Raw genomic sequence first — 26,464 nt, forward strand, 5'->3', positions numbered from 1 at the left:
ATAAAAGGTTGGACATCCCTGGAACCTGATATTTAGCGCAGGAGTCATAGCGGCAATGCAATATGCCACAGTACAGTAATTGAGTAGCATAATTGTTACAATATAGTACGGTATGTTAATTAGCCTAATTGAGTTTCAGGCAATATTTAGGTAGGGGTGCGCAGAATTAATAATTTGTCTAAAGGGGTCCGTGACAACAAAAAGGTTGGGAACCACTGGTCTAGTGGGAGCGTCAACCCTTGTTAACACTAAGAATCCACACTCACAAACGGCAGTGCTAGATCCAAATGTAGCAATATCTGCTGCAAGGTTGAACACTTCACAGATCAGAAAACTAAAAACAAAATTTATTTACACTGATTGGATTGAAGAGAAAAAATAAACACTGCTTAAAAGATTACGGGTTTATATTTTGTATGCGTTGTCTTCAAAAACCACTTGTTTTACCACTGCACATTTTGCGATTTATCACTGCACGAATTTGGTTTATCACTGCACAAATTGGTTATCACTGACCCAGAGACCCATTATATAGAGACCGCTCACTCTTTTGCTCTTCGCGCAGCTTTACGACAAGCGAAGTGTTACACAAAATTGAGAGATTTTGAAAAAAATGAAAGTTTGCTGATTTGTTACAAGACGCTTTCTCTCGTTTCTACAGAGTTGCCAGGTTACTAAAGAGTTTGATCCACTGATAAAACAGTGGGCTTATTTTGCTACCTTTGCATTTTTTTGCTCAATAACTAAGAAAAAAATTAGGTAGAGAGGTTGCTGTTTATACTTAAGAAATGTTAACAAAACAATAGTTTCATTGCATCCGGCAATTACGTTTCTTTTGCTTTTCTTAAGCTATAGTGGAACAAGTAATAATGTATTGCGGCTGTGCCATATTATAAACTGATTGCCTTATTTTGGTATGAAGTACGTTATAACGTATGCGTTTTTTCGCTTTTACCTTTTCTAGACCTCTGCCATGTTTGGCATAGCCTATATTGTTTTTTGTTGTGATGGTCGGAAATAAAAACAATGAACTGAACTTTGTGATTTTTGTCTAGATACATAACTTTTACAGTGCAAATCAGTTTGCAACAATTGTGAGCAATTTTCTTGTTTTTCTCTTTAATTTTACTTTCTTGGTTTTATTGCTGCATGATTTACTTGAAATATCAATTTAGACTAAAAATTTAGCAATACTTAACTTTTGTTGCCATCTCCAACTAACGTTGGTAAAATGGCAGCTCTGCTCACGTGTTGTACAACAAGCAACTGGTAGAGTCGCTCTACTCTACCATTATTGTACAAGGAAATTCTTTTTCCGATTTGAGGAATATTGGATAGCCTATAAATCTTAAGGTCGCAGAGAGCAAACACTTGACATTAAGGAAATGTTGAGGTTAGGGTTAGATTAATTGCATCTGCAAAACTAGTTGAAATTTAATGGCATTGGTCCAGTGTGCAGACTTGTGACAGAATAGCTTAACAGTATTCAAGCTTATCATCATTGCAGTTTTGCAAAATTTTGAATTTAAAAGCATCGTGGTAGAGGATTTTTTTCAACAGTCAGTGGCAACATACTTTACTCAGTTAGCCTAAACATTTAAGCTACCTAGCTTAGCTCAGTATAATGCTATTTTATGATATTGACCAACAATTGTCCAATACACATTTTGCAGTTTGTACTGTAGTGCAAATACATCTTTTGTAATGATTTAATTTTAGCATGCTGTTGAACCATGCCCAATGTTTGCTGTGTCCCTAACTGCAAGACTGGTTACCGATATAAATCAAAAGAGCCCACAGAAAAAATATCTTTATTTCGATTTCCAAAAGAAGAAAACTTACAAAAAAAATGGATTAGAGCTATTCCACGAAAAAACTGGAAATTGAATAGTTCACACAGAGTGTGTGCACACCATTTTTACGAGGAGGACTTTCAAGAAGTTTCTGCTGATAAGCGACCCAACCGACGCAATGCTAGAGAAACTCAACAGTTGCAGTATATTCGTTTAAAGGCTACAGCTTTTCCTCGTAAGTTTTTGCCAACATATCTTTCTAGTTCTTTGCCTACATCTCGTCCAACAACTTCCAGCACTTTTGCCTCCAGGCGAGATTCTGAAAACAACAGAATCAAACAGTTAAATGAAGAATTTATGAAGAAGGATGTTTTAATTGATTTTTCTTCGGCAGTGGCTATTTGACCAGCTCCGGTCTTTGAATCTGAAACACTATTTGACCGGTCATGACGTCACTTCATAAGCACTTTTTTCTTTTTCTTTTTCAAAGCAAAAGACGATAAGCGCCTTAAGTTTTAAATTCAACACGGATTTTTCAACTGAATCCGTGGCGCATACGTAACATCTCGGGGTGCCATTCCAGAGGGAATGAGTTCGATTATACTCGGAAGCGTCTCTTTTTTTTTTTTTTAACTAAATTTTTAAAAGTGGAAAGTTGTCTTGAAGGGTTGGTTGAGATGATGATTTGAAACTTGACTGATTGTTGTGCGACAATGAGACTGGATTTAATTTTTAACTTCGGACTTCAGCGAAACGTAATCTTACAGCCTATTAGAAGGTGTGATTTTTTCAGAGAATTTGTGCTAAGAAATGAAAGGAATTTGTTAAAAATAAAAACTAGAAAAAACTTTTTTAATTCGTTTTGAAGCTTTTTTATTCACTTGTTGATTCATTCATATCAGTTTGTATCCTTTTGTAGTTAAAAAAAAAGAAAAAAAAAAGAACGCTTCCGGATAGTATCGAACTCATTCCCTCTAAAATGGCAGCCCGAGACGTTACGTGTGCGCCACGGACTCAGTTGAAGTAATCGTGTTGAATTTAAAACTTAACGCGCTTATCGTCTTTTGCTTTGAAAGAAAAAAGTGCTTATGTAGTGACGTCATGACCGGTCAAATAGTGTTTCAGATTCAAAGACCGGAGCTGGTCAAATAGCCACTGCCTTTTTCTTCCTTTGTGTCACAACTGAAAGATGTGATTTTGCCTGCAGGGTTTGTAACAGTTGTTGAAGAGAGATTAGTTACATTTCACTACATCAAGCATGGTGATGATGCATCAGTAGCACCACAATTACTTGTGTCTCTTACTGTAATGGAAGATTTTAGGATTTCTGCTTTTGTTTCTTCTGTACTCGTTCCAAAAAGTGCTTATAAGCATTTGTTGAGCTCAGATTCCTTGAAAACAATGACTGAGCTGGCTAACATACTTGCCTTTTGCAAGTCTTTGAGTAATGTCCAGTCCAGCAAAGACAAGCCTACTATGGATTGTATTGGTGTAGCTGTGATATTACTGGAAAGTTTCATTGCAAATGAAATAACAGATGATGATCATGATTGTGTTTTAATTGGATTTATTACTGAACAGTTGAAACTTCTTAAAGTTCAAAAAAATGGTCGACGGTACTCTACAACCATAATCACTACATCATTTCTGTGGCAGCTGACAAGCACTGCACTGTACAAAAAATTATGCAATGTATTTATTTTACCTTCCATTAGTACATTGCGCAAGCTTTCTTGTGCTACAACAGTAGGTACTGGAACAATAGATATGCAATACTTGAAGCAACGTATGTCCATTCTCTCTGATAAAGAAAAGGTTGTGACGCTAATGATCGATGAAGTTTATACCGCTCAACGTATCGAGTACAGTAATGGCATGTTTGTTGGTCTAACTGAAGATGGATCACCTGCAAAAACTGTGCTAACTTTTATGATCCAGTCTACATGCTCCAAGTACAAAGACGTGGTTTGTTTAATACCAATGAGTAGACTGAACACTGAATTACTACGGTCATGGTTCGACAAAGTAATGCTGGCACTGGATGAAGTCTGCTCGGTTATAGCTGTTTCTGTAGACAATCATGTTTGCAACAGGTATGCGTCCTATAATCTTATCTTTTTGTTTGTTCTTGAAAGATGAAACTGATTTATATGCATTATATATAGTATAAACAGGACAAAGTAAAAAGTATCTGCTTTTGAAAATATCGTACTTGAAACGTATGTATCAAGTACATTATCTTTCGCTGAATTGATTTGGACAACCGTTCAATGACCTGTGTCAGAATATGAAAACTTTTATTCATCCATGAGTAACACTCTGTTTCATTTGCAGGAAATTATATGTTGATTTGTGTGGGGGAGACTTGAAGACATGTATTAGCCATCCTACACAGCCAGATCAGCCTTTGTTTCTTCTATTTGATTTTACACATAACTTTAAAAATATTTTCAATAATTGGCTTAACAAAGGTAGGATGTCCATTCCTACTAATGGCTTTGAACACTTACTTGGAGAATCTTGCACGGCTTTATTTAGCCATATTAAGCGATTGTATGCTATTAAGGAGAACAAGGTCTTGAAAGTCGCACATGCCTTAAAGAAAGTATCCTTGGACCCAAGTAACATCTCTCGAACTTCTCCTCAACATGCGTTAAGTAAGTACAACATCAGCTTAAACTGAGCTGTGATCTAACATAGACACACTTGTCAAATTGAAACGTAGGCAATATGTGTTTGAAATATGAATTCATGGAAACAAATCACTTGAATTTTTTAAGGACAATAGTGTGATAACTACACCTAATCCTGAATTTTCTTAACCTGGTTCCATATTGTCAAGAAATTTGACAATCCAGTGTATGTATCATTTAACAATGAGCTGTTTTGATCAATGACTGGTTTGCTTTATTTTAATGACTTTAAGATCAGGTTTGCTGGACATGACTATCCCCAACCACTAGAGAAACTGCATTTATTGTTTGTTTATTTATATATCTTTAGGTGTATTTAGTGAATCTACAGTGCGTGGACTCCAGTTTTACGAAAACAACAATCCTGGATTCACACAAACATCCAGATATGTGCAATTTATTGTTGATGTATGGAAAGTCATGTCACTGAAATCACCAATGAAAGGTAAATAGCTATAAGGCCTGCAAACATTATGTTTATTGGTTCATAATTACACTTTTCATGACTATGTCTCTATGTCACAATATTTTATGATAGCCCTTTATACTTTTATGCAGTAATATTCATGATCAGTGTCAACACAACTTTTTGTACAGTAAAGGCTGTTAATCCTCCAATTCAAAAAAAATTACATTATGTAGAACATGTGTTATTTTGATATCTTGTTCAAATGGGAAAGGCATGTTAAAACTACCCATAGCACTGCTAAATGTTTCTATAAATGTATGTGAGATGCATATCCATGTATTAACTATGTCAAAATGCTTTAGTACCTTTTGTGACCGCTCAAAACCTTTGTTCAAATTTTTACGGTGTGTGTTTCAGGTTATCATAAAAGAGGTGAAATGTGCCAACCTCTTCGACTTGCTGAAGAAGGGACTCACAAAGGCCTAAAGTTGTTGGCTGATGCAGCTAAACTGTTCAAGCAATGGAAGTCATCAAACAGCGTTGGCTTGACAAAAGAAACTTTTTTAGCTTGCAGCCAAACCATAGAAGCTATGCCTGCCCTTGCGAAATATTTGCTGCTGAATCATGAGTTTGATTATGTTCTTCCGGGAAAGTTTTCATCAGATCCCACTAGAAGGCAGGTTTGGATGGTATCGTCAGTCCAGTGGTGGCAACTTTTATATGTCTTTAAAGCAGTTGCTTCAAGCTGAAAAAAAGATACGCTGCCTCAGTTTGTTTCAGCAGAAGGCAATCGTTGGCGCTGGTTGCCTTTATTTGCATAGTGGTTTGCTTGATAGAAGTGAAGATGGAAATGATGACACCACTTGGCTTAGTGAGTTTTTAACCTCTGCAAGTCTTCATGACTTATCCGATTCAGATTGCTCTGTTATATACTACGTCAGTGGCTACATCGGAAGATCTATTTCCCGTCGCAGGAAATGTCAAGGATGTACATTGTACAGACCTGTTGATAACAGGCGATGAGGAAGAACATCGTTACCCTTCTCAATGTTTTTTACCAGAAATGGTACGTTTGCTGGAGATGGCAAATCGAGGTGGTTTGTCGAAGCCATCGGAATTCTGCTTTGCAGTATGTGCTTTAGGAGTGAAAGCTTTTAAGTGCATTTCAGAAGATGAACAGGTTAAAAAAAAGTTCTTAACGTATCACAATTCTATTCAAGCGTATTAAACGTGGCTGAGAAATCTGACATTGATTGTGTTTTAGTCAAACAAAAGTGTTGTGATGGCCATTTCAATTTTGAATTTATTATTCAAACGGCCTTCAATTGCTTTGCAAAAAATGAATTGAAACGTTTGAATAACGTTGTCATTGAGCCTCCAGCAAAGATGACTCGCACTGTTCGAAAACTCACTAGCAGAAGTTCCACTAATTCTACTTTGTGATAAGTTTTTTATTGTATGCTATGCTATTTCATCATACTTGTAGACCGTTAGAGCTACTCACACATTTTCAACATGATTGATGCTGAGGCAATGTGTGTGTTCAATTCGTATTTTTTCAAATTGCATTTGGTGTCTCTGTATTTTACTGTGTTACTGTCCACTTTAACTCGGTAACAGTCAGCTGCAAACGTGAGTTAGCGAGCCCAACCTTTATGAATCCTTGGTTTGCAAAGTTTGCTGTTGTTGTTTTAAATGTAATTGTGTTTGATACCTTATATGTTGTTTGTTCCACACAACTGCGTGAGTGTGTTGATGCTTCTGCGTTGCTGTGGAAACGTGTTTGCTGATTTGCAAAGTTGCATTTTGTGTTTCCGTATTCTACTGCGTAAGCGTTTATTTGGCGTTCTTATATGATCTGTCACAGCATAGCCAAACTTGTTCTAAATATCTTCATCATCATCAAGTTCCTTCCTCTCGTCGAGGGTTGGAGGTAATGAGGCGCCAAGTTTCTCTGTTGTGAGATTTTTCTACTGCAGTTTTGTAATTAAGTCCTGACCAGTCTTCAATATCATTAGTCCAAATTCTTGGTGGTCTGTGCCCCTATTTCGTTTGCCGTTCTAAATATCTTATTTACGCTTAATTTTGCATTGTGTTCTGCTTTTGAACAAATCTTTTAGCTGTAGCATAACGATTCAGAAAGACTGTTTGGAAACGTTATGCATATATGGTGATTTTACTGATTGCATATCAAAGTTATTGCAAACCGTACATTCGAAATGGGTTGAAATACTTAAATGTTTTGAATGTGCTTGAAAATACACCATTCAGATTATTTGGAAAATCGAAATGATTTATTGCAATGTGTAAAAAATAGTGTTAGAATGTTTTCGCAATCTTAGCTATTTAACACTCCGCTTGTCAATAGCAAAAATGAGTTCCCCATCCCTACCTTATGAATCCCTGCACTGACCCTTAGAATTAGGTATGGTACCGAGAATAGCGACAGCTGATATCAAATAGCCTAATTTGTACCGGTTTGTAGGCCTGCTGGAAAACCATTCCCTCTTTGTTAGGTTATCATTCTTTCCCAAAACATTTTCATTTTGCACAGTTTCTGACAATTTTTCTACCGACCTAACACGTGTTGGCCTTGGTTGAATTGAACATGTTGAGGTTGCCAAAGGAGGGGGTAGGGGGGGGGACAAAATTGTTTAATCATCTTAGCTGTTAACTAAACAAAACAATTGTAGTTAATTGGGCCTAGGTTGGAGCTCTGCAACGGGAAACATGGACAAAATCATTATAATTGTAGCTGTTACTCGAGAATGTTGGGATTTTGCCAAAGGGCAAAATTTTTTTCAGAGGAGGGGGCGAGGCCCCCCTGGCCCCCGGCTGGCTACGGGTCTGGATCATATACTCGATTGTCAAACTTGTTCAAACAATAAACCATCCCTGGAGTCTATTAGAATTGTAGGCTACGTAAATGCTTCACCGAATTTTATCCTGAAATCCATGAGGCTAATTTGCTCATAAAATCTTGCAATCCTCGCCTCAATAGGCATATGTTTGCCGCAGGCGCCTCCTAGGCCTATCTGCTAAATGTCTTCACGTAATTTTGCGTCATTGACTTGTGTTTTTTCCCAGGCAATTAAGCATCATGTGATTTTGCCTCTCCATGCAAACATTGATCCGGATTCATAGGAACAACCAGGGCCGGATTAAGGTTTTGAAGGACCTGGGGTCATATGGTAATCTGAGGCCTATATTTCATTCCCCTCATTGTACCAATCACAATTAAAATGAACTAACAAAAATTATACCCGAACTACAGTATTTACTTATTAAACACATTCAAAGGACATGTTTTCTGGATTTAGACAAAGCAAAGAGCTTTACATTCCTTAGCTCTACTCTGCATTGAAAAGAAAGCTTTGGAAAAAAATATACACCGATGAAGTTATTACTAGCTCTGGAATGCAACCTTTTCTGGCCCATGGATGAACGCAGTTAATTCTTTACTCTTTTAAGCACTGAAAATGAGCGCTCAGCACCTGAGCAATTAAAAATCATGAGACAAAGATACATTCTTAGTAGGCTGCAACAGATAGGCCTCCGTTACGAAATGCATACATCAACTCATTTTCATTAATAAATCTAAACATTTGAGTTTCTATCCTGCATCGCTGTTAAAATGGAGTTGTTTTAACAGTGCAGAAAAATGAATCATCTCTTCAAGCAGTAGGCTAATTCTTCTAGATCATCTAGATAATTGCGAAGCAATGTTTTTGCACTCTCTTCAATGTTTCAGTTAGACATGGTGTTTAATTCCGCCAGAAACGAAAATTTTATTTGAAGACGATCAAATGCTGTAATTCGGGATTTCATACACAAAATAATTTGGGCAATGATGGACAAATATGAGTCTACTTTGAATCTGCTCGATGGATCAAGTGTTGTGTCTTCAGATCCACCTCCGCTATCCAAGCATACTTTTCTTCTCTTCTTTCTTGAAATTTCTTCAATATAATGATGACAGACACTTAGGCCTAATACTCTACTCTTTTCTTCGAGATCTTGAAATTGGGATCTTAATGTTTTAACAAAATAATGTAGACCATGAAGAAAATTTGTTAGCCTACCTTATTCAAAGTAGTTTTGCTATCCTGCAGCGCCGGACTAGTTTTATGAAACCGTTCCATTATGCACGACCATAACTCAATTAAATTAACGGTTTCAAGTTGTAGAGCACGTTAGGTCTCGCACCCCCCTTGGAAATTAGCTTACTCCTCCTGGGGAGGCGTACCCCTAAGAACCACTGGTCTACACAGTTAGCATTCGTTCTATGATTCTCGTCCTTTATTCTTTAGATCCTGACAGTAAGCATGTCAGTTGCTCTTAGTAAGTTGTTATCGGTGTGCCTATTTTCTTGGTGGGCCCATGGCCACCTTGAGATGTAGCCTGATTTGTCACATTTTGCAAATTTTGATTACAGCTACTGCTAGTGCTTGACTGACATTTTTTGAGATGTTTTTACTTTTTGTGGTTTCCTAATGACAAAAAACTTTTTTCTTGCCTTGAGGAAGCAGTAGCAAATGAGAAAAAGTAAGTTGAAAAACGCAAAATCAGACTGTTATTGAAAATTAACAGTCTGACTAAAATCTACAAAATCAAATTTTCTTTGTTTTTTAACATATGAGGATGTTAAAACCTATTGTGTCATCAGGGGAAAAGAATAAAGGAAGCGTAAAAATCTAATTTTTAGAAAAATTTATTTAAACGTTCGCCCAAAGTTAGAAAAACCTGAAAATTTCTGCAAAATGTGACAAATCAGGCCGTATCTTTAGGTGGCCATGGTGGGCCTGGGGCTGCAGCACCATCAGCCCATAGCATCTTTTCACAAATTGGGACTAGGTGGGCAAATTTTCAAAAAAGGGCACTTTTAGCGCGAGAGTTATGCTAAAAAGGGCACTTTTCGCACGTAAATGATGGAAAAAAGGGCATTTTTCCACGAGCGTAAAATATGTAAGCTTAAAAATGTAGATTTATCAGGCAAATTGTAGGTAAAAAGGCATATTATAACTAGACTAAACTTTTGAGACCCATAATTGATTCCTATATTCATCCCCGTCCACAATATTTTATAAATAATAATGTAATAAAATTTAATCTAGCAACATTTAGTTGCAAAGTTCTCTTGTACTAAAGTAAAAAGAAACAACTATGATAATATATGAAACACAGCTGCTAAGATATTATAGTGAGTTGAATCTTTTCAGAATTAGATGATTGTAAAAAGCTGGTATTTTATTTTGATGAAAATCAGGAAACAAACTTCGGTAATTCAGACATTTAGAATCTCACACAAAACTTGAGGTACTCACAACACAAATTGATAATTAATCTGCTTGAATGGAACATTAAGGATATTATAAGTAAGGTCAAAGGTAGGCTCATAAATTCTAAATGTATGCTGAAGCCTGAAGCTTTCCATTTAGCTGTTCATTCTTTAACTAGGATAAAACTTGGATCTAACTTAAACAAAAATTAGGTTTTTAAAAATTGCCCACCTAGTTTTAAACTAGGGGGGCAAAGAAAAGGCTAGGGGGGCAAGCAAAGGGACTAGGTGGGCAATTGCCCACCTAGTTTATATGTGAAAAGATGCTATGCATCAGCCCCCACCTTAATCCGGCCCTGGGAACAATTTGCTAGTGACAGATCGCTCTGGAGAAAAAGGGTAGCCACTTTAACAAGTCGAAATTCTGCCACTAAAAATGACTAGAATGAAACCGCCAACCAATCATAAGCTACGGTTTAAGTGACGTAAAAAATGGCGAATAGAAGATGATACAAAGCAAATTAAGTGATGGATTTTTTGTCAACTGGTTGGCTTAAGAGTTAGGGTTAAGGCTAGAAAGCAGTTATTTCATTGACCCGGGTTCGATTCCCACCACTGCTATTGCTCTTTTTCTTCTGTAATTACCAAATAAAGTTCAAAACAAGGATTAACTCTTTGGCTGAGTGCTAGAACGGTCACAATTGGACGGTAGCTTCTTATAACATGTTCTGATTGGTTGGCGGTTGCATTGTAGGCTATAGTCATTCGCAGTGGCAGGATTTCGACTTGTTAAAGTGGCTACCGAGAAAAAGAACTAGGGAAGGTACAAAAAAAAAACAGGATACAAAAAGCCCAAGAAAAACGAAACATTGGAAAAGAACAGCTAAAACTACCACGCTCCCTTACCCTCCATTCTCCATACAAGGTGCCTTTTGCCCACGTCTTTTCCATCATAGACTGGGCCTCCAAAGCCACATAAGACATCACCATTCAAAGCTGTTATATACTAATCTGATGATCTAGTATGATACTTCTTATGACAAGTTTAACAAGCACAGTTGTCAGCTCATGTCTATTATCAAAAAAAGTTCCCGCGCTTTTCAAAGCAAGCAGCAAAAATTTCTCTCTCCAGGCCCAAATCAAAAAATGGACTCAAAAAAATAATTAAGGCCTGGAGAAAAGCTAATTCTAGAAAAAGCAAGAAGAAAATTTGATTGTAGTCATATCAACACCAAAACTATCAAAATCAACCAGGAAGTTGCAGAGATAATTAAACTTGAAAAGACCTTCAGTTAGGCTAGCTAAGAAGTCAGCAGTCGTTGTTTGTTTGTTTTTTTGCATTTACGAAGATAATCACAGCTGCCAGTAAAATCCTCAAGTTTAGAAGACAAAGTAAGTTAAAAGGACTCATTTTTGACTTTCTTATATTTTCTAAACCCAGCCATTATTTTTCACCCAACCGTTCCTAATAACCTTCAACCCAACCAAGACCAATTTCAGCACGAGCTCAACCATCAACACCAAAGAGGTTAATTTATTGGAAACAAATCAAATTTCAGAAGAAAAAAAGATCAAATCTGGACAGTTTATTGTACGCTACCACTCCATTTTTTGTTTAATTTTAGTTTGTTATTCTATTAATTTGTAGTTCTACACAATTTTGAAGTACAGTAATCAGATTCAGCTAGGTCAAGACTGACTAATATTTTTCCCCTAAGTTTCATCCTTTGTGACGTAATAATAATATTTTTGAAATCTTCACCTTCCGAACTCGTATGTTTTTTTTCTCGTACTGTATTTTACAATTCGTATTCCGACATTGATCGATATCATAAACCGACTAACTTAGGCTACGTCTACGTAAGTATATCCATTATCCTCGCCAGTCTTAATTTTCTTTTTAAGGTGCATATTTTAATCAGGTCATTTTAACACAATTCATTTGATTTTATATCACTGCTTGACGGAATTTTGCCCTGAGTTACCTCTCATCAACTAAAGTACCGTAATTTAATTTAGTTCTTAGTTTCAAATTAAAATTATTACTTAGTCAATTTCCAAAATCCTTGCTAAATTAAATATTTTATAACGCAATAATAGTGTTTTGTTTATTTTAAACCAGACTTGTTATTTGTTCTTTTTCGGTGCTTGTTGGTCACCGTCCTATTTCGTCACACATAAGTGAATTCTTTGATTATCCTGACTACAAGTAATAAATGCAGGTGTTGGTGATTTTGCTTTTAATCTGTTTTGTTGCAAAGTCATTTTGTAATCTTTCGTGTCCTGCGTTATTGGTTTTGTATTCATCTGTTGGTCATACTTTGTTTGTGGCAATGTCTGCGGATTGTAAAAATTTTTATTCAAAAAACTCCTTCTCTTTAACTAACAATATTAATAGGAACCAGCTATCGATTTTACATGTAAACATGAGAAGCCTAGTTGGCAACTTTGAAAAATTAGAATCACTGCTTGTCGAAATGCAAGAAGCACCGGACCTTATTGCTGTGTCAGAAACCTGGCTGAATGAAAATCGATTGCATTTTGTTAGCTTGCAAGGCTATAATTTTGTCCACTTTAATAACAAAAAAACTGATGCTAAAATACAAGCAGGTGGTGTCGGGCTATACGTAAGCAGTTCAATAAAGTATAATCAAATTAATAATTTAAGTCTAAACTTACAGGAATGTGAAGATCTCTGGGTGGATATTACTTTATCAAACAATAGACAGTGCACAGTTGGTGTAGTATACAGGCATCCCAAAAATAAGTTAATTGAGTTTCAAACCAAATTCTGTGAGTGCATTGATTCGTTAAATAATTTCAAAAAACAATATTACATTTGTGGTGATTTTAATATTGATATGTTAGCAAAGACAAAAAGTTCTGCTGTAAAAAATTACTGTGATGCGTTTCTCTCTTTAGGCTGCAATCAATTAGTACAATCCCCAACCCGTGTAACTTCCACAAGTTCAACTTTAATCGATCATGTATACAGCAACGACCAATCAAATAAAATTCAATGCCATGTTCTTATTCACGATGTTTCTGACCACTTTCCTATTGTAGTTGTGATAAACTCTGTAAAACCAAAACAAGAAAAATATACACAAAAAGTAAGGAACATGAAAAACTTTGTTGCTGATGAATTCGTTTGTGATCTGGAAAATAGCTTGACCAACCAATACACAGAAAGGAATGATTCAGTTCATAGCAAATTTAATCATTTCATCGACACTTTTAATGACACTTTAAACAAGCATGCACCTTTACGATTGTTGTCTCGAAGAGAAAGAAAACTCAAGACCAAACCATGGCTAACAAAAGGAATTTTGAACTCCATCAAAACTAAAAACAGACTATATCACTTAAAAATAAAAGACCCAACAAACACTTCTGCACAAGCAACATACAAAAAGTACAGAAATGTACTTACTCATACCAAAGAGCAAGCAAAAAAAATGCATTACAGTTTTCTTATTACGCAAAGCAAGCACAACACTGGAAAAATATGGAAAACCATAAGTGACATCATCAAGTACAAACATAAGCACACAGCTCACATACCAGAAGAAATAATTAGCACTGACAATGAAAAAATATCTGACCCTGCACAAATAAGTAACTGTTTTAATGATTATTTCACAGAAATTGGTCCTTCTATGGCATCTAAAATCCCTCTACCGTCTCCTGGCTCATTATTGAAATTGCAAAGTGTCCCATTCTCCTTTTTCCTAAAACCTGTCAATCAAGAAGAAATATTAAAACATCTTAATAATCTTTCTGTCTCTAAAAGTACGGGACATGATGGAATACCTATAAGATTTGTCAAACTATCCTCACCAATAATCGCCCCTTTCCTCACCAACTTATTCAATGAGTGTATCGATAAAGGTGTATATCCTGATGTACTAAAGGTCGCTCAAGTTACCCCAATCTTCAAAAGTGGCTCCAGGAAAAATTGTTCCAACTATAGGCCCATATCACTATTGTCCCCCTTCACCAAAATATTCGAAAAATGCCTGTATGAACAAATGTACAATTATCTAACAAAAAAAGACCTGATCACACCACATCAGTATGGATTTAGACCAGTGCTCTTCAACCTTTTTGTCAACATGGAACCCCTCATGTACTTTCGCGTTTGTCACGGAACCCCACTAAAAAAAATTTACAAATTACGAATTGCTTGGTCAGAAAATTAAATATTTCGTTATTAGGCTACACTGTTACACTTCAAAAAATAATTAGACATTTCAAAACATAGACAGTTATTACAAAAGTTATAAAGTCATACACTTAATGACTCTGTTGTTGTTGCTTATCTTTTATAATCTTCTTAAATCGTGGTTCAACGTTGCTTAATGCAATTCTCATACACATATCGACACCCTTCAAGCAACTTCTGTTTTTGTTCTTAATTGTTGTTAAAGCAGAAAATGCTGTTTCACACAAATAGGTATTTGGAAATTGACACAATAGTTTCAATGCTTCCTTTGAAATTTCTGTCCCTTCTTTGTACAGAAAAACCCAAAAATATTCCTTTCCGTTTTTTTCAAAGATTTCCTCCAAATGAATATCATTGCAGATATCCAGGAGTTCTTCATGTTGTTGGCAAGGGAAAACGAAAGGATTAACCACCCACTTTCGCAAACGGAAAATCTCAGATTCTTCTTCAGGAAAGTAGCGGTTGAAATTTTTCCTCAATCGCTTTAAATGCTCCAACACTAATTCCTTTGTTTCAGCTGTATCTTCAACTTCGGAGTCCTCACTTAGAAATTCATTCAAAAACCGAAAAGGAGAATAATCATTTTTTGAAACTTTATTGGCCCAGCAGTCAATTTTTCTTTTAAAGCCATCAATTTGGCCAACTTGGGAAAATATATCTGATCTTTTCCCTTGAAGGCTGGTGTTGAGTGTGGACAACATATCGAATATTGAAGCCAGATATGCCAGTTTGCAAACCCATTCATGATCAAGAAAATTGGTAGCATATTCATGATTTTTTTCTGCAAGAAAAACTGATATTTCCTATCTTAATTTGAACACCCGAGCCAAAACTTTGCCACGAGTTAGCCAACGCACCTCTGTATGCAGCAAAAGAGTGACATTATCTGACTCCATTTCTTCACATACTTTTTGAAAAACTCTTGCAGATTTGCCTTTACCACCACATTTTATGTAATTCACTGTTTTCACAATTATATCCAAAACCATTTCTAGTTCCGTTTTTCTCTGCTTGTCAGAACTAAGCGGTTTTACAGCCAGAGCTTCACGATGAATAATACAATGTTTTAATACACAGTTAGTAGCAACTGCCTCGACACGAACACCAACTCCTGAAAAGCGTCCAGTCATCACAGCTGCCCCGTCTGTAGTTAGAGAACAACACTTTTCCCATGGTATTTCTTTTTCTTTCAAGAATTCGTTGAGCTTACTAAATACTTGTTCAGCAGTTGTGCTCACATCCAAGTCTAGGCAACACAAATATTCGTCAACAATGCTGTATAAATCAATATCAGGAATTCTTATATACACAAGCAGTTGTGCTCTACTCCCAATATCAGTTGATTCATCCAGTTGCAGCCCATAACATGGAACATTTTTGATTTTATATAAAAGTTGTTCCAACAAATCTTCAGCCATATGAAATCCCCTTCTGCTTACATTACAGTGGTATCAGACAGAGGTATGCTTTGTAACTTGCGTTCAGTTTCCTTGTCAAGGAGCTCCTCTGCTACTATTTGCATCGCTGGTTTATGAACTTCCTCGACTAAAGTAAATGGTTTCTTTGTTTTAAGAATATGATGTGACAGTCGATATGAAGTCAACAAGATATTTGGATTGGTTTTCACTGCTCCTAAGAATGACTCTTTTTGCTTGTGCACGCTTCTTTTCATATGTTTAAAAAATGAGATAGTCTTTGTCGCGTACGCAGAGTGATTTGTTTGCAAGTGTCTTTGTAATTTAGCCGGGACCACGGCTGAATTAGAAAGTCTGTTACAGCAAATCAAACATTCGGGCTGAGGAGCTACATTCAAAAGTTGGTCATCCGGCAAAAAGAACCCGTATCTCAAATATGCGTCGTCCCATTTTCTAACCTTGACAATTGAATTAGGCTACATTTGATCCGCTTCGGCGGAGGTGTCTCTGTTATAACTGAACTACAAGGCTCATTTCCGCCCACACCTTCGCTGTTGCTATTCTTTGGCTTCATATAAGAAAATATGCTATTTTGTTTCATCTGGCTTGACTAAACAATAAAAATTTGGTTAAAAACTGTTTTTACTTTATTCTCACAAAGGATCAACAGCAGCTCAAGTCTCTACTCAGTCTGCTTGTACTTCTGTGATCTGTACACCGGCTACATCCTATCACTGTGATGCAACAATAACGTTATTGTTAATGGAATAACAATGAATAACCAGTGACGCAACAATTATAGCAATGTTTTATTCGGTTGGTGACTGCAGTCAACCCCTCGTTTAACAAACTGGCCTACTTGAAGTGTGAATGCGGTGCAGTGATGTAAAAAATCGGAATGACGCATCAAAATGCTGAAGCAAGAAATCAATTTCCCTAAATAAAACGAGGAACCCTTGCGGAACCCTTAAAACTCACGGAACCCCACTGCATGTTCCGCGGAACCCTAGGGTTCCGCGGAACCCCTGTTGAAGAGCACTGATTTAGACCACAATATTCCACTTCGTTAGCTGTGTCAAACGTTTGTGATAACATCTTAACTAACCTAGATAATAAAGATACAACTTGCTCTGTATTTCTTGATTTAGCTAAAGCCTTCGACACAGTTGATCACACTATTCTCATACAGAAACTGCAAACATACGGTTTTCGGGGCCTTTCGTTACAATTGTTAAAAAGCTATATCAGCAATCGTCTACAGCACACGGTCGTCAATGGAATCTCTTCAAACTCAAGACAGGTTACCTGCGGTGTGCCCCAAGGATCGACATTGGGACCCCTTCTTTTCTTACTCTATATAAATGACTTACCAAATTCAACAAACATGAATGTTAAACTATTTGCTGACGACACCAATCTTACGATGAGCGACAAATGTGAAATAAATTTGCAGAACAATGTGAATGCCGAAATGCAAAAAGTTTACAACTGGTTGAAGCTTAATAGATTATCATTAAATTTCTCAAAAACTGAATACATGCTAATAACAAATAAAAAACACATAAAAAATTTTAACATTAACATTGGTAACACAAGCATTCAACAAAAAGATCAAATAAAATACCTTGGCGTTTACATAGATAACAAATTAACATGGAAATATCACATAGATAAAATTTGCGGAAAAGTAGCAAAAGGTTCATGGGCGTTGCTTAAACTCAGAAATTATGTCAACACAGACACTTTAAAAGATGTGTATCACGCTTTGATTTACTGTCATTTGCAATATTGTATTTCAAGCTGGGGAAAGGCCTGTGACAGTGCACTGGATCCATTAATAAAATTACAAAAAAAGGTTATAAGAATAATTACGAAACAAAATTACTATGCTCACACTAATTTTTTATTTTTCAAAATGAACATCTTGAAACTAAAAGACATACATAACATTGAAATAAAAAAACATATGTACAAAGTTCATATGAATGAGTATCCGTCTACGTATTGTGATTTATTTACAAATGCTTCATCTATTCATCAGCATAACACAAGATATCAAACAGGCAACAATTATTTTATAAACAGATCAAACACAGAATTTGGCAAGAAGTCCATGCAGGTATTGGGACCAATGCTCTGGTCAGAGGTTCCAAGTAGGCTAAAAAACTTATCATTTCATTGTTTCAAAAAAGAGATCAAAACGTTAATTTTACAAAGCTACAGTGCATCGTAAGTGATATGTTATGGAAACCAACTTGTCAGTTGCTTCGGAAACTTTATTATTCTCTGCTTGCTTCATGGAATTTTGTGTTTTGGCCTACATTATCATCAATATGTTTTTTTTGTGCGTATGCTGTTGTTGAAGCGCGGGAACGTTTCAATTATTATTTTTCTCTTGTAAGCTTATTTTAAATGGCAAAATCGTAATTTCCGTAGGGTGGCAATTGACTAGTAGACCGTATGGTCGTCTCGTTGTCTCCCTGTCGGTATGGGAACTTGTGTAACTTTTGTACTGTGTATATTGCATATTTCAAACATGTACCTATGTTCCTGTTACTGACAAATAAAACATTGATTGATTGATTGATTGATAGGACTGCCAGTACAGTCACGGTTCAGCGCTTACGATATAAAACAGTGTTTCCCACTTATAATGTAACAACACATTGTCACAATATCACAAAAGCCAAATTCGATTTGAAGACAAACCAATGCTCGGACACGAGCTAGAGTCGACGACATTTTTGCCTCTCCTCTTTTTTGCCGTTTCATTCTTATGTGTTTATTTTTTCTGATTTTTGTTTATATAGGCTACTCAGTTGTGTAGCCTAATTTCAATTTATGAAAAACATCAGTCAGTTTGTTACTTGAAAAGGGCTAACATGAGTATGGCCGAAAACGTTCGTAATTTTAGTTTATTTTCATGTTGTCAATATAATTTGTTCCTAAATTCCGGTTTTGGTTGAATGTGAGAGCCTGCTAAGGGTTAAATGTGCACTTCAACCAGTAGCCTTGGTCACAGCGGTAAACCATAATCTCTTCGTGGGAAAATTGTAACATAAAGTTCCCGGATCCGTTCGTCTGTATGTAATGACCGAAAAAGAAACACTCCTTCGAAACGTCTATTCAAATTTGTATTTCTGTAAAATTAGCCACCTGGCTGTCGAAAATGGAATGCAACGCCGTACACCACTAAAACTTGTCACTACAGAACAGATTACTTGGATAAAAGACGGAAAATTTGTCCAGCTAGCAAGCACCAAGCAAACAGTTAAACTTGCGACTGACTTCCAACAAACAATTTTACGAATGACCAGAATAGATAGCAATATCTCAAATGCACGTATGCAGTACTGTGACGCAATAGTGAAAGACATTGTCACGCAATTCAAACCGGTGTTCAAAGGTAGTGATGCAATATTTCATCAGGTCTTACGACCGATGGTGCAATATTTGGACATTTTCTAGCAATTTCCATGACGTAAGATGCCAGCTAGGTTAAGTAGACCATAACGGTTTTTATATGACGTTTGATTTGGTGAACAAAATTGTCGAGAACATAGCGGCCCCTAGTTATGACAGTCTAGCATGGCATAACTAAAAAAGAATTGACGACAATTGTGAGCCAATGAATAAAAACACACGATACACAAATTGTTTGAATCACTCACTTTTAAGTTAATATATGCAAATACAAAGGGCATGCAAAGAATGAACAACAATACGGGATAATACACTACGATACATGAAATTGGTACCATAGGTACATGCTAACATGACGCTATATACAATGGTTGCGATAATAACCGACTGTTCCGGGCTCAGACAAGGGTCGGCCACCGCAGACAAAACCAGGCTCAAACCCTAACACTTAGGTGTTCTTTACGGGGGCGAGGCATGAAATATCCCTCAACACGTAGTCTACTTTCACTTTCCCCGTACTCTCATCATAGTTGTAGACGGCTGTTCCAGACGGTTGTTCGCCTGGTCAAACGTCATGTAGAAACCGTTCGGGTCTACTGAATATTACGTCATGGAAATTCCTAAAACATGAGCCAAAATTGCACCATCGTCCGTAAGACTCGTGTCAAACCTGTTTAAACCTGTTTCAGTTGAAACCTGTTTGGACATGAAATTGCGTCACACGAACTGCTCTCGTGCCTTTGAGTTATCACAAATTTTTCTGATTCATTCTCGAAGTTGTTTGTTGGAAGTCGGTCGCACATTTAACTGGTTTATTTGGTGCTTGCTAGCTGGACAAATTCTCCGTCTTTTATCCAAGTAATCTGTATCGTAGTGACAGTTTTAGAGGTGTACGGCGTTGCATTTCGATTTCGATAGCCGCGGGCTAATTTTACAGGAATACACTTTTGAAAAGACGTTTCGAAAGAGTGTTTATTTTTCGGTCACCTACATGCAGACGAACGGATTTGGGAATCTTATGTTACAATTTTCCCACGAAGAGATTATGGCTTACCGCTGTGACCAACGGCAACTTTAGCTCTACGAACCACAGGCTTCCCTTTCCTAATTTGTGGAACTACCTCATGCACCCTCCCAAGTTGATACTTCCCACGTTTACCAATGTCTTGAAGAGAACTCACCACTACAAGTTGACCAGGCTCCAAATTGTCGGCCATTTTCAACCATTTTTTCCGGCCCTGAAGACCTGGCAAGTAAAAATCGATCCATTTGCTCCAAAACTGCTGAGAAAGTGACAAATTGAACCGATAATCCCTTCTTAATTGGTCACGATCATGTGGTTTCCCAACAGCACAGTATGGGTCCAAGTATGGGGTCAAAAGTGAGGCAGGGGTGATGACAGTAAAATCCCTAGGGTCGTCACTCAAAGGTACCAAAGGGCGTTCGTTCACGATCCAAACGGCACTGCCTGTGTACGTAAGCAATTCAATAAAATTGGGCTTACGTATTGAAGAGTCCAAAATGTGAAAAAAGTATTTAATCACATCGGCCATGAAACCAAACATTTCAAGCTGAAATCTAGCCAAGACATCTGCCAGAGGGTTTAAAAAATCAGGACCCGAAAACATTACATCATTAACACAAGTTCCTCGAAATTGAGACTTGCCATCGTAAACAATACGCTTTTTTAATTGTGACGTCACAAAGTATGGTAAATACCACTGAAATCCTTTTACATTTTCTGCTTCACCAGCACGCTCAATACAGCCATTAGATTTAAGATCTTTCATGGTGTCGGTAAGGAAATCACGAAGTTCAGGTTGTTTTAAAGCCTTCTTCCTTAAAGCAGCAGCTCTATCTCACGCCAACACAAAATTGTTAGGTAAATCAATATCTTCCTTCAACGGTACAGGTATCTCAAATCGACCATCTTTCAACTTAATATTCGGTTCAACAAGTTCTCTAGCCAAAATGTCATTGCGAGACAATTCACAGGTTTCATTTTGCAAGGTCAAATCCTGAATGACTTTATTCAGGTCTGCTATTTGCATATCACGAGACTCAATTTTACGCTGAAAGCTAGAGATGATATCCGACTCTGAAGATGTTTGCACTCTGCACACGTTAGCAACGCTTTCATCTAAGGGCGGAATTCAGAAACCAGACTTAAGGCGGCTTAAGTCTGTCTGGACAAAAGTCTGCGTTAAGCGTCGGTTTTGCGATTCAGAAAGCAGACTTACGCTTTAGCAAGGCTTATACTCGGCTTAAAAGCCGAAAGATATAAGCCACCTGCGGAGGTGGTTTAAGCCTCTGTTGAAGGAAAAGTGTTTGGCTAATACTGGAGGTATTGAAAGTAGGAGGTTTGTTACAGCATTTTTTTTTTAAATAGACCGTCTGGTGCAAAGGCCACGAGACTTTTTTGATAGTTTTTAATGTGAAACAGGTGTGCCTGTTATCTTAGCTTGGTTGCAGGCAGAGTTTCGGTCTGACAGTTGGCTTGATCGGGACTGTTCCCTCGAACTAGACTTCTTTCAGACGCTGACAATAGTAGGTTACTAGTGTTATTGCTGGTGGTGTAAATTTTGAAATGCCTATTTTGTGTTGTTGAATAACCAGACGCTGACACGCAGTTTAGTAATACTGTTTGTAACATCACTTTTGCAAACATATAATTGTGATTGGTCATACTTTTTCCTTTGTCTGCAATGCCAGGAAAAAACAACTCTATTAACTGTCTTACATTTGACAGTTTTCAGACCAAAGGGAGTCTATGCGCCCACCCTTTTAGTCATAAACTGGCAACAGTATTCCTACAATTGTACTATTTTTAACTTTCAAGGCATCAAAAATAACCTGAGTCATCTGATTCTTTCAAATTAATGAATTATTGCAAACGAAAACCATGTGCGTATTGGCATAACGTTGTCTTAACGTTGTTTCAGTGCTTAATGAGTATTACTTGCTTGTGAAGGAAAGTTTTGTGCCAGATCTGCTGCGTCATGGATTACTTAGCATCTACGTTAACGAACGACTTACTGATGCAACTACAACGTTTCTATTTCAACGTCACAAAAAACGACTTTTTTCTAGTTGTAGATTTAAATAGCACAACATTGCATTATTTGTTGATTTAGCATGAATATAGCTCAGGTATACGCAAACACTTCTTCGCGTCAGTTAACTATCGCTAAGATATGAACTACTGCTTTAAATTCAGTGAGCAACTTGATGAGGGAGTTTACTGCGCTTTTAGATAAACATAGTTTATACAAATTCCCGTAACCCTTTAATGTAAATTGCATTATCATTTCTTATTTCAATAAAAATACCAAGAGGATTTAATTACAACGATTCTGAACGCCAACTGCTTATTGACCTCATCAAAGACTTTCCAGTGGTGGAAAATAAAAAAAATAAAAATGATAAAAAAGCCTTTCCAAGATAATCAAGCGAGGAATGATTTAACTAAAGTTTTTAACGCGAACAGCTCTACTGAAAGGACCACCCAGAGAGCAAAACCCGTTATATTTACATTGATTCAACGTCTGCAGGCGTTGAATCAATGTTAAAATGACGAATCTTGCTGTCTGGGCACAGATCAGCTGAAAAAGTTAGGGTTAGTTAGTCCATCTGAAACTTGGCGTTATTGACACAGGTTTTGGTTTGATACTTAGGTCACAGTATATTATTGCATATAATTGTATTTTCGTTTTCTCACAAATTTGCAAACCATTGCTTTTAGGCAACTCTTCGATGAAGAGTATGCAAATATTCACATTGAAAGGCCTGTTCGCGATCATGCAGATCCTTTTATTCAACTTAGCGACAAGCAGTTTTGTCAACGTTTCCGTCTTAGCAAAACTGCAACTATGGAACTCTTTGAATTGTTTAAAAATGACGAAACGTTGACAGCCCAATCGCATGCAATACCGCCCATACTGCAGCTATTGATAAGCTTTCGATTTTTTGCAACTGGCCATTTCCAGAGAAGCGATGGCGACTTGGGCGGGGTTAGTCAAAGTTCTGTTTGCAGAATTGTAGCGCGTATTTCTCGGTGCATACCCATTGTCACCCAATAGGATTCCATCAATTTCTCCATTCTCAAATTTATCTCGAATGATGCTGTTGTCAAAAATCCGCGCATCATGTGTCAATCCTGGCCATGATTGTGCAAGCAAAGTCAAAACTTTCCTATTTAGGCATCAAAAATAACTTGAGTAACCTGATTCTTTCAAATTTATGAATTATTGTAAACGAAAGCCATGTGCATATTGGCATAACGTTGTTGTACGTTGTTTCATTGTTAAGTGAGTATTCCTTGCTTGTGAATGAACTTTTTGAGCTAAATCTGTTGCGTCATGGATTACTTGGCATCTACGTTAGTTAACGAACGACTTACTGATGCAACTATAACGTATTTCAACATCATAAAAAAGTGCTTTTTTCTAGTTGTGAGTTTAAAGCACAACATTGCCTTATTTGGTGGTTCAGAAGGAATGTAGCTCAGCTTTACAGCCTTCAGTTTCACGCTTCATTACCTCAAACAAAGAGTTGCTATAGCAATTTCTCTTTCGCGCGAAAACAAAGAGGCTTAATACGGTCTTTTATAAGTCGCGCGTAAGTCGAGTTTCTGCATCGCAAATAAGCTTCTCGTATAAGCCTGGCCTATATAAGTCTGACTTACGCATAACACTGACTTATTTTGAGACGCAAATCTGAATTCCGCCCTAAGGGTGACTTACCACCACAAGCCAATCAACCGAGAGGAGTGAGCAAAGCATGTGGTTCACTACGATTCTCACCAACACGCTCTTCTTTAGCACACATCAAATAAGCGTTGTCGTTTCCAATCAGTACATCTACAGTACTACAATTATTCAAATGAAACATATTCACGCCATTAAAATGACGGAAACTACTTAAATCCTGCTTATGTGGTAAAGTTTTAACATCGTCAGCCCAAGCTGGGTTAACTACCGAAGTTATATCACAAAACAGTTCATTCGTCTCTAACGACTGAATGTTGAGTTTAACAAGGTCAGCACAAGTAGGTTTCTGACCAGCCAGAGTATCCATTTTAAACGACGCTTTGTCATACGGTTTAACGTCAAGTTCGCAGACCAAATCACTCGAAACAAAAGTCAACTGCGAACCAGGATCATGCTGACAATACACCAACTTCGATTTGCCAGTCATTGGATTCGAAACACGAGCAGCAGTAATGCGGTTAAAGGCTGCTTTAACATTTCCAATCTTAACATTACGCACAGGAACTCTGGCACCAGCATCATCTTTACCGACCGAATCTAGAGAATCACGTGACGTCACATAAAAATCATGCAGAAGAAAATAGTGTTTCCTATCGTTGTTAGGTCCACACTTACGACAGTTGTTTGCATGAACGCAATCCCTAACCATATGCTGGCGCAAACAATTCAAGCATTTGCCAGCTTTCACAATGACATCTCTCCGATCTTTAGGTGTCAAGCGCAAAAATTCTTTACAATTAGACAAAAAATGATATTCAACTTGACCACGTGACGAACAATAAAAACATGCCGGTATGTCTCTACGTCTGGCCACACCACCGCGCGGTGCGCCAACAGCAGTCGAGTACTGCGAACTCCCTGAAATCACATTATCATGGGGTTTTACAGACGTCTGCCTAACCGGACATGAAGGCAATTTTCCTTTGCCAGACTTTTTAAAATGCTGCGACTCACCAGAAATCGCCCATTAGCATAATGCTAAAATCAGTCGACTTGCGCGTTTCCTCCCATACTACAAATTCAAACAAACTCTGAAAAGTAGGCTCATCAGTACCACCATACTGATCACCTAAAAAGTCAAGGTAACGCTGCTTAGCGTCCAACGGGAGTCGCTTAGCCAAATCCAAAACAAAACGTCCTTCCAATTTGTCACGCTGACCATAAGCTTGCGCGTAAAGCAGACACTGCGACAATTCATCTTTAAACTCTTTCAGATCACTGGAAGAGGTCGAAGTCAAATTGCTACCATAGCGATACTTTTTAATTTTTGGTTCGGCGAAAAGACCTCCACGAACCCCAAAACGCTGGGACAAGCGAGCTAACGACATTTCTATCCTGTCTTCTTCTGACAAGCCAGGAGTGTCGGAAACCAAATTAGCAATCGTTTGCGCAGCTGTTCTAACACAAGCTGCTTGTAACAAAGTCAAACGAGTTCCTTTAAAGGGTGAAGCTGCCATTAAGGCCGTAACACGATTTTTAAAGAAGATAAATGGCATAATATAATATTATTACCATCGTAACCAATCAAGGCCGCCTTATCGAAAAACGTCCTACTATTTTGGTATTCAAAAAAGCAATCCTGTTGTTGAGAACTCGATTTAGCGGGAGAAGACAAGCTATATATCCCTTAAGGGGCTGAGTGGGCTCAGTCACATGCACAGCCCGATCACGATCCTCACAAACGTTAAAATCAGGAGACGCGATACGCCTCTCACAACCACCCAAATTACGTGTAGCTGGGCGATCAAAAACTAGCGGCCCAGAAAACTGTGAAGGGGGCAAAGCATTACTGCTAATGGCGGTCCCGTGACCTGTACGCTCTGGGGGAGGAGTTCTGTTGTAATTCGCAGGCTTTGGCTTTAGATCCTTCGGAAGATCCTGAGCTGCGGCCCCGAGACCTCCTGAAACAGTTTGAAAAGATGTGGATTGTACTGGTCCACTTACAGATTGAACAGGCGTCTGGAAAAGGTTATGTAAATTAAACTGTGATTGATGTTCACTTCTGGAATGCCTAAAAGATCCCTTCTTAGAGCTATGCCGGGAGCCCAACTCTGAACGATATTCAGCTAAAACTACCTCCTTACGTTATTCAGCCCTCAACTGAGCGTCTTTGAGTGCAAACTCAGCAGCTCTAGCTTCGGCCTCAGCTCTCGCGGCAGCCTCAGCTCGTATGGACTCAGCTCTCGCGGCGGCCTCAGCAGTTCTCGCTTCGGCCTCAGCTCTCGCGGCGGCCTCAGCTCGTATGGCCTCAGCTCTGACGGCGGCCTCAGCAGCTCTCGCTTCGGCCTCAGCTCTCGCGGCGGCCTCAGCAGCTCTCGCTTCGGCCTCGGCTTGTATCTGGAGCTCCTCTCGTCTTAGCTGCAGGTTAATTTGTGCAATTATTCGTGACGAGCTCCTTGACATTCTAGTGCTTACATTTGAGGCGCTATCCTCAGGATATATGTCAGCATCCAACATAT

General features: G+C 37.7%; 3 protein-coding genes across 3 annotated transcripts; 1 reads left to right on the top strand and 2 right to left on the bottom strand.

Annotated features, from left to right (window-relative positions):
- Positions 1–3,560: 3,560 nt before the first annotated feature.
- LOC145786847 (uncharacterized) lies at positions 3,561–7,256 on the top strand. The gene is made up of 4 exons (XM_082598588.1): positions 3,561–3,886; positions 4,128–4,450; positions 4,797–4,931; positions 5,313–7,256. Exons 1-4 carry the CDS (start codon positions 3,561–3,563, stop codon positions 5,642–5,644), a joined length of 1,116 nt encoding a protein of 371 aa, XP_082454714.1. The 3' UTR covers positions 5,645–7,256.
- A 7,213-nt stretch (positions 7,257–14,469) lies between these two features.
- LOC145786848 (protein FAM200A-like) lies at positions 14,470–15,099 on the bottom strand. Its single transcript, XM_082598589.1, has one exon. The coding sequence runs from the start codon at positions 15,097–15,099 to the stop codon at positions 14,470–14,472; it is 630 nt and encodes a 209-aa protein (XP_082454715.1).
- A 102-nt stretch (positions 15,100–15,201) lies between these two features.
- LOC145786851 (zinc finger BED domain-containing protein 5-like) lies at positions 15,202–15,816 on the bottom strand. The gene has a single exon (XM_082598591.1). It carries the CDS (start codon positions 15,814–15,816, stop codon positions 15,202–15,204), a length of 615 nt encoding a protein of 204 aa, XP_082454717.1.
- Positions 15,817–26,464: the final 10,648 nt, after the last annotated feature.

Source organism: Aplidium turbinatum, chromosome 17 (genome assembly GCF_918807975.1).
Source record: "Aplidium turbinatum chromosome 17, kaAplTurb1.1, whole genome shotgun sequence".
NCBI classification, from domain to species: domain Eukaryota; kingdom Metazoa; phylum Chordata; class Ascidiacea; order Aplousobranchia; family Polyclinidae; genus Aplidium; species Aplidium turbinatum.

What these genes read in the sequence shown, in the direction of transcription:
- LOC145786847 (XM_082598588.1), top strand. Translation starts at nt 3,561, where the DNA reads ATGCAATACTTGAAGCAACGTATGTCCATTCTCTCTGATAAAGAAAAG. An exon ending in GACAATCATGTTTGCAACAG is followed by an intron (nt 3,887 to 4,127) that starts GTATGCGTCCTA and finishes TTTCATTTGCAG; the next exon opens with GAAATTATATGTTGATTTGT. An exon ending in TTCTCCTCAACATGCGTTAA is followed by an intron (nt 4,451 to 4,796) that starts GTAAGTACAACA and finishes ATATATCTTTAG; the next exon opens with GTGTATTTAGTGAATCTACA.
- LOC145786848 (XM_082598589.1), bottom strand. Translation starts at nt 15,099, where the DNA reads ATGTTGTCCACACTCAACACCAGCCTTCAAGGGAAAAGATCAGATATA.
- LOC145786851 (XM_082598591.1), bottom strand. Translation starts at nt 15,816, where the DNA reads ATGGCTGAAGATTTGTTGGAACAACTTTTATATAAAATCAAAAATGTT.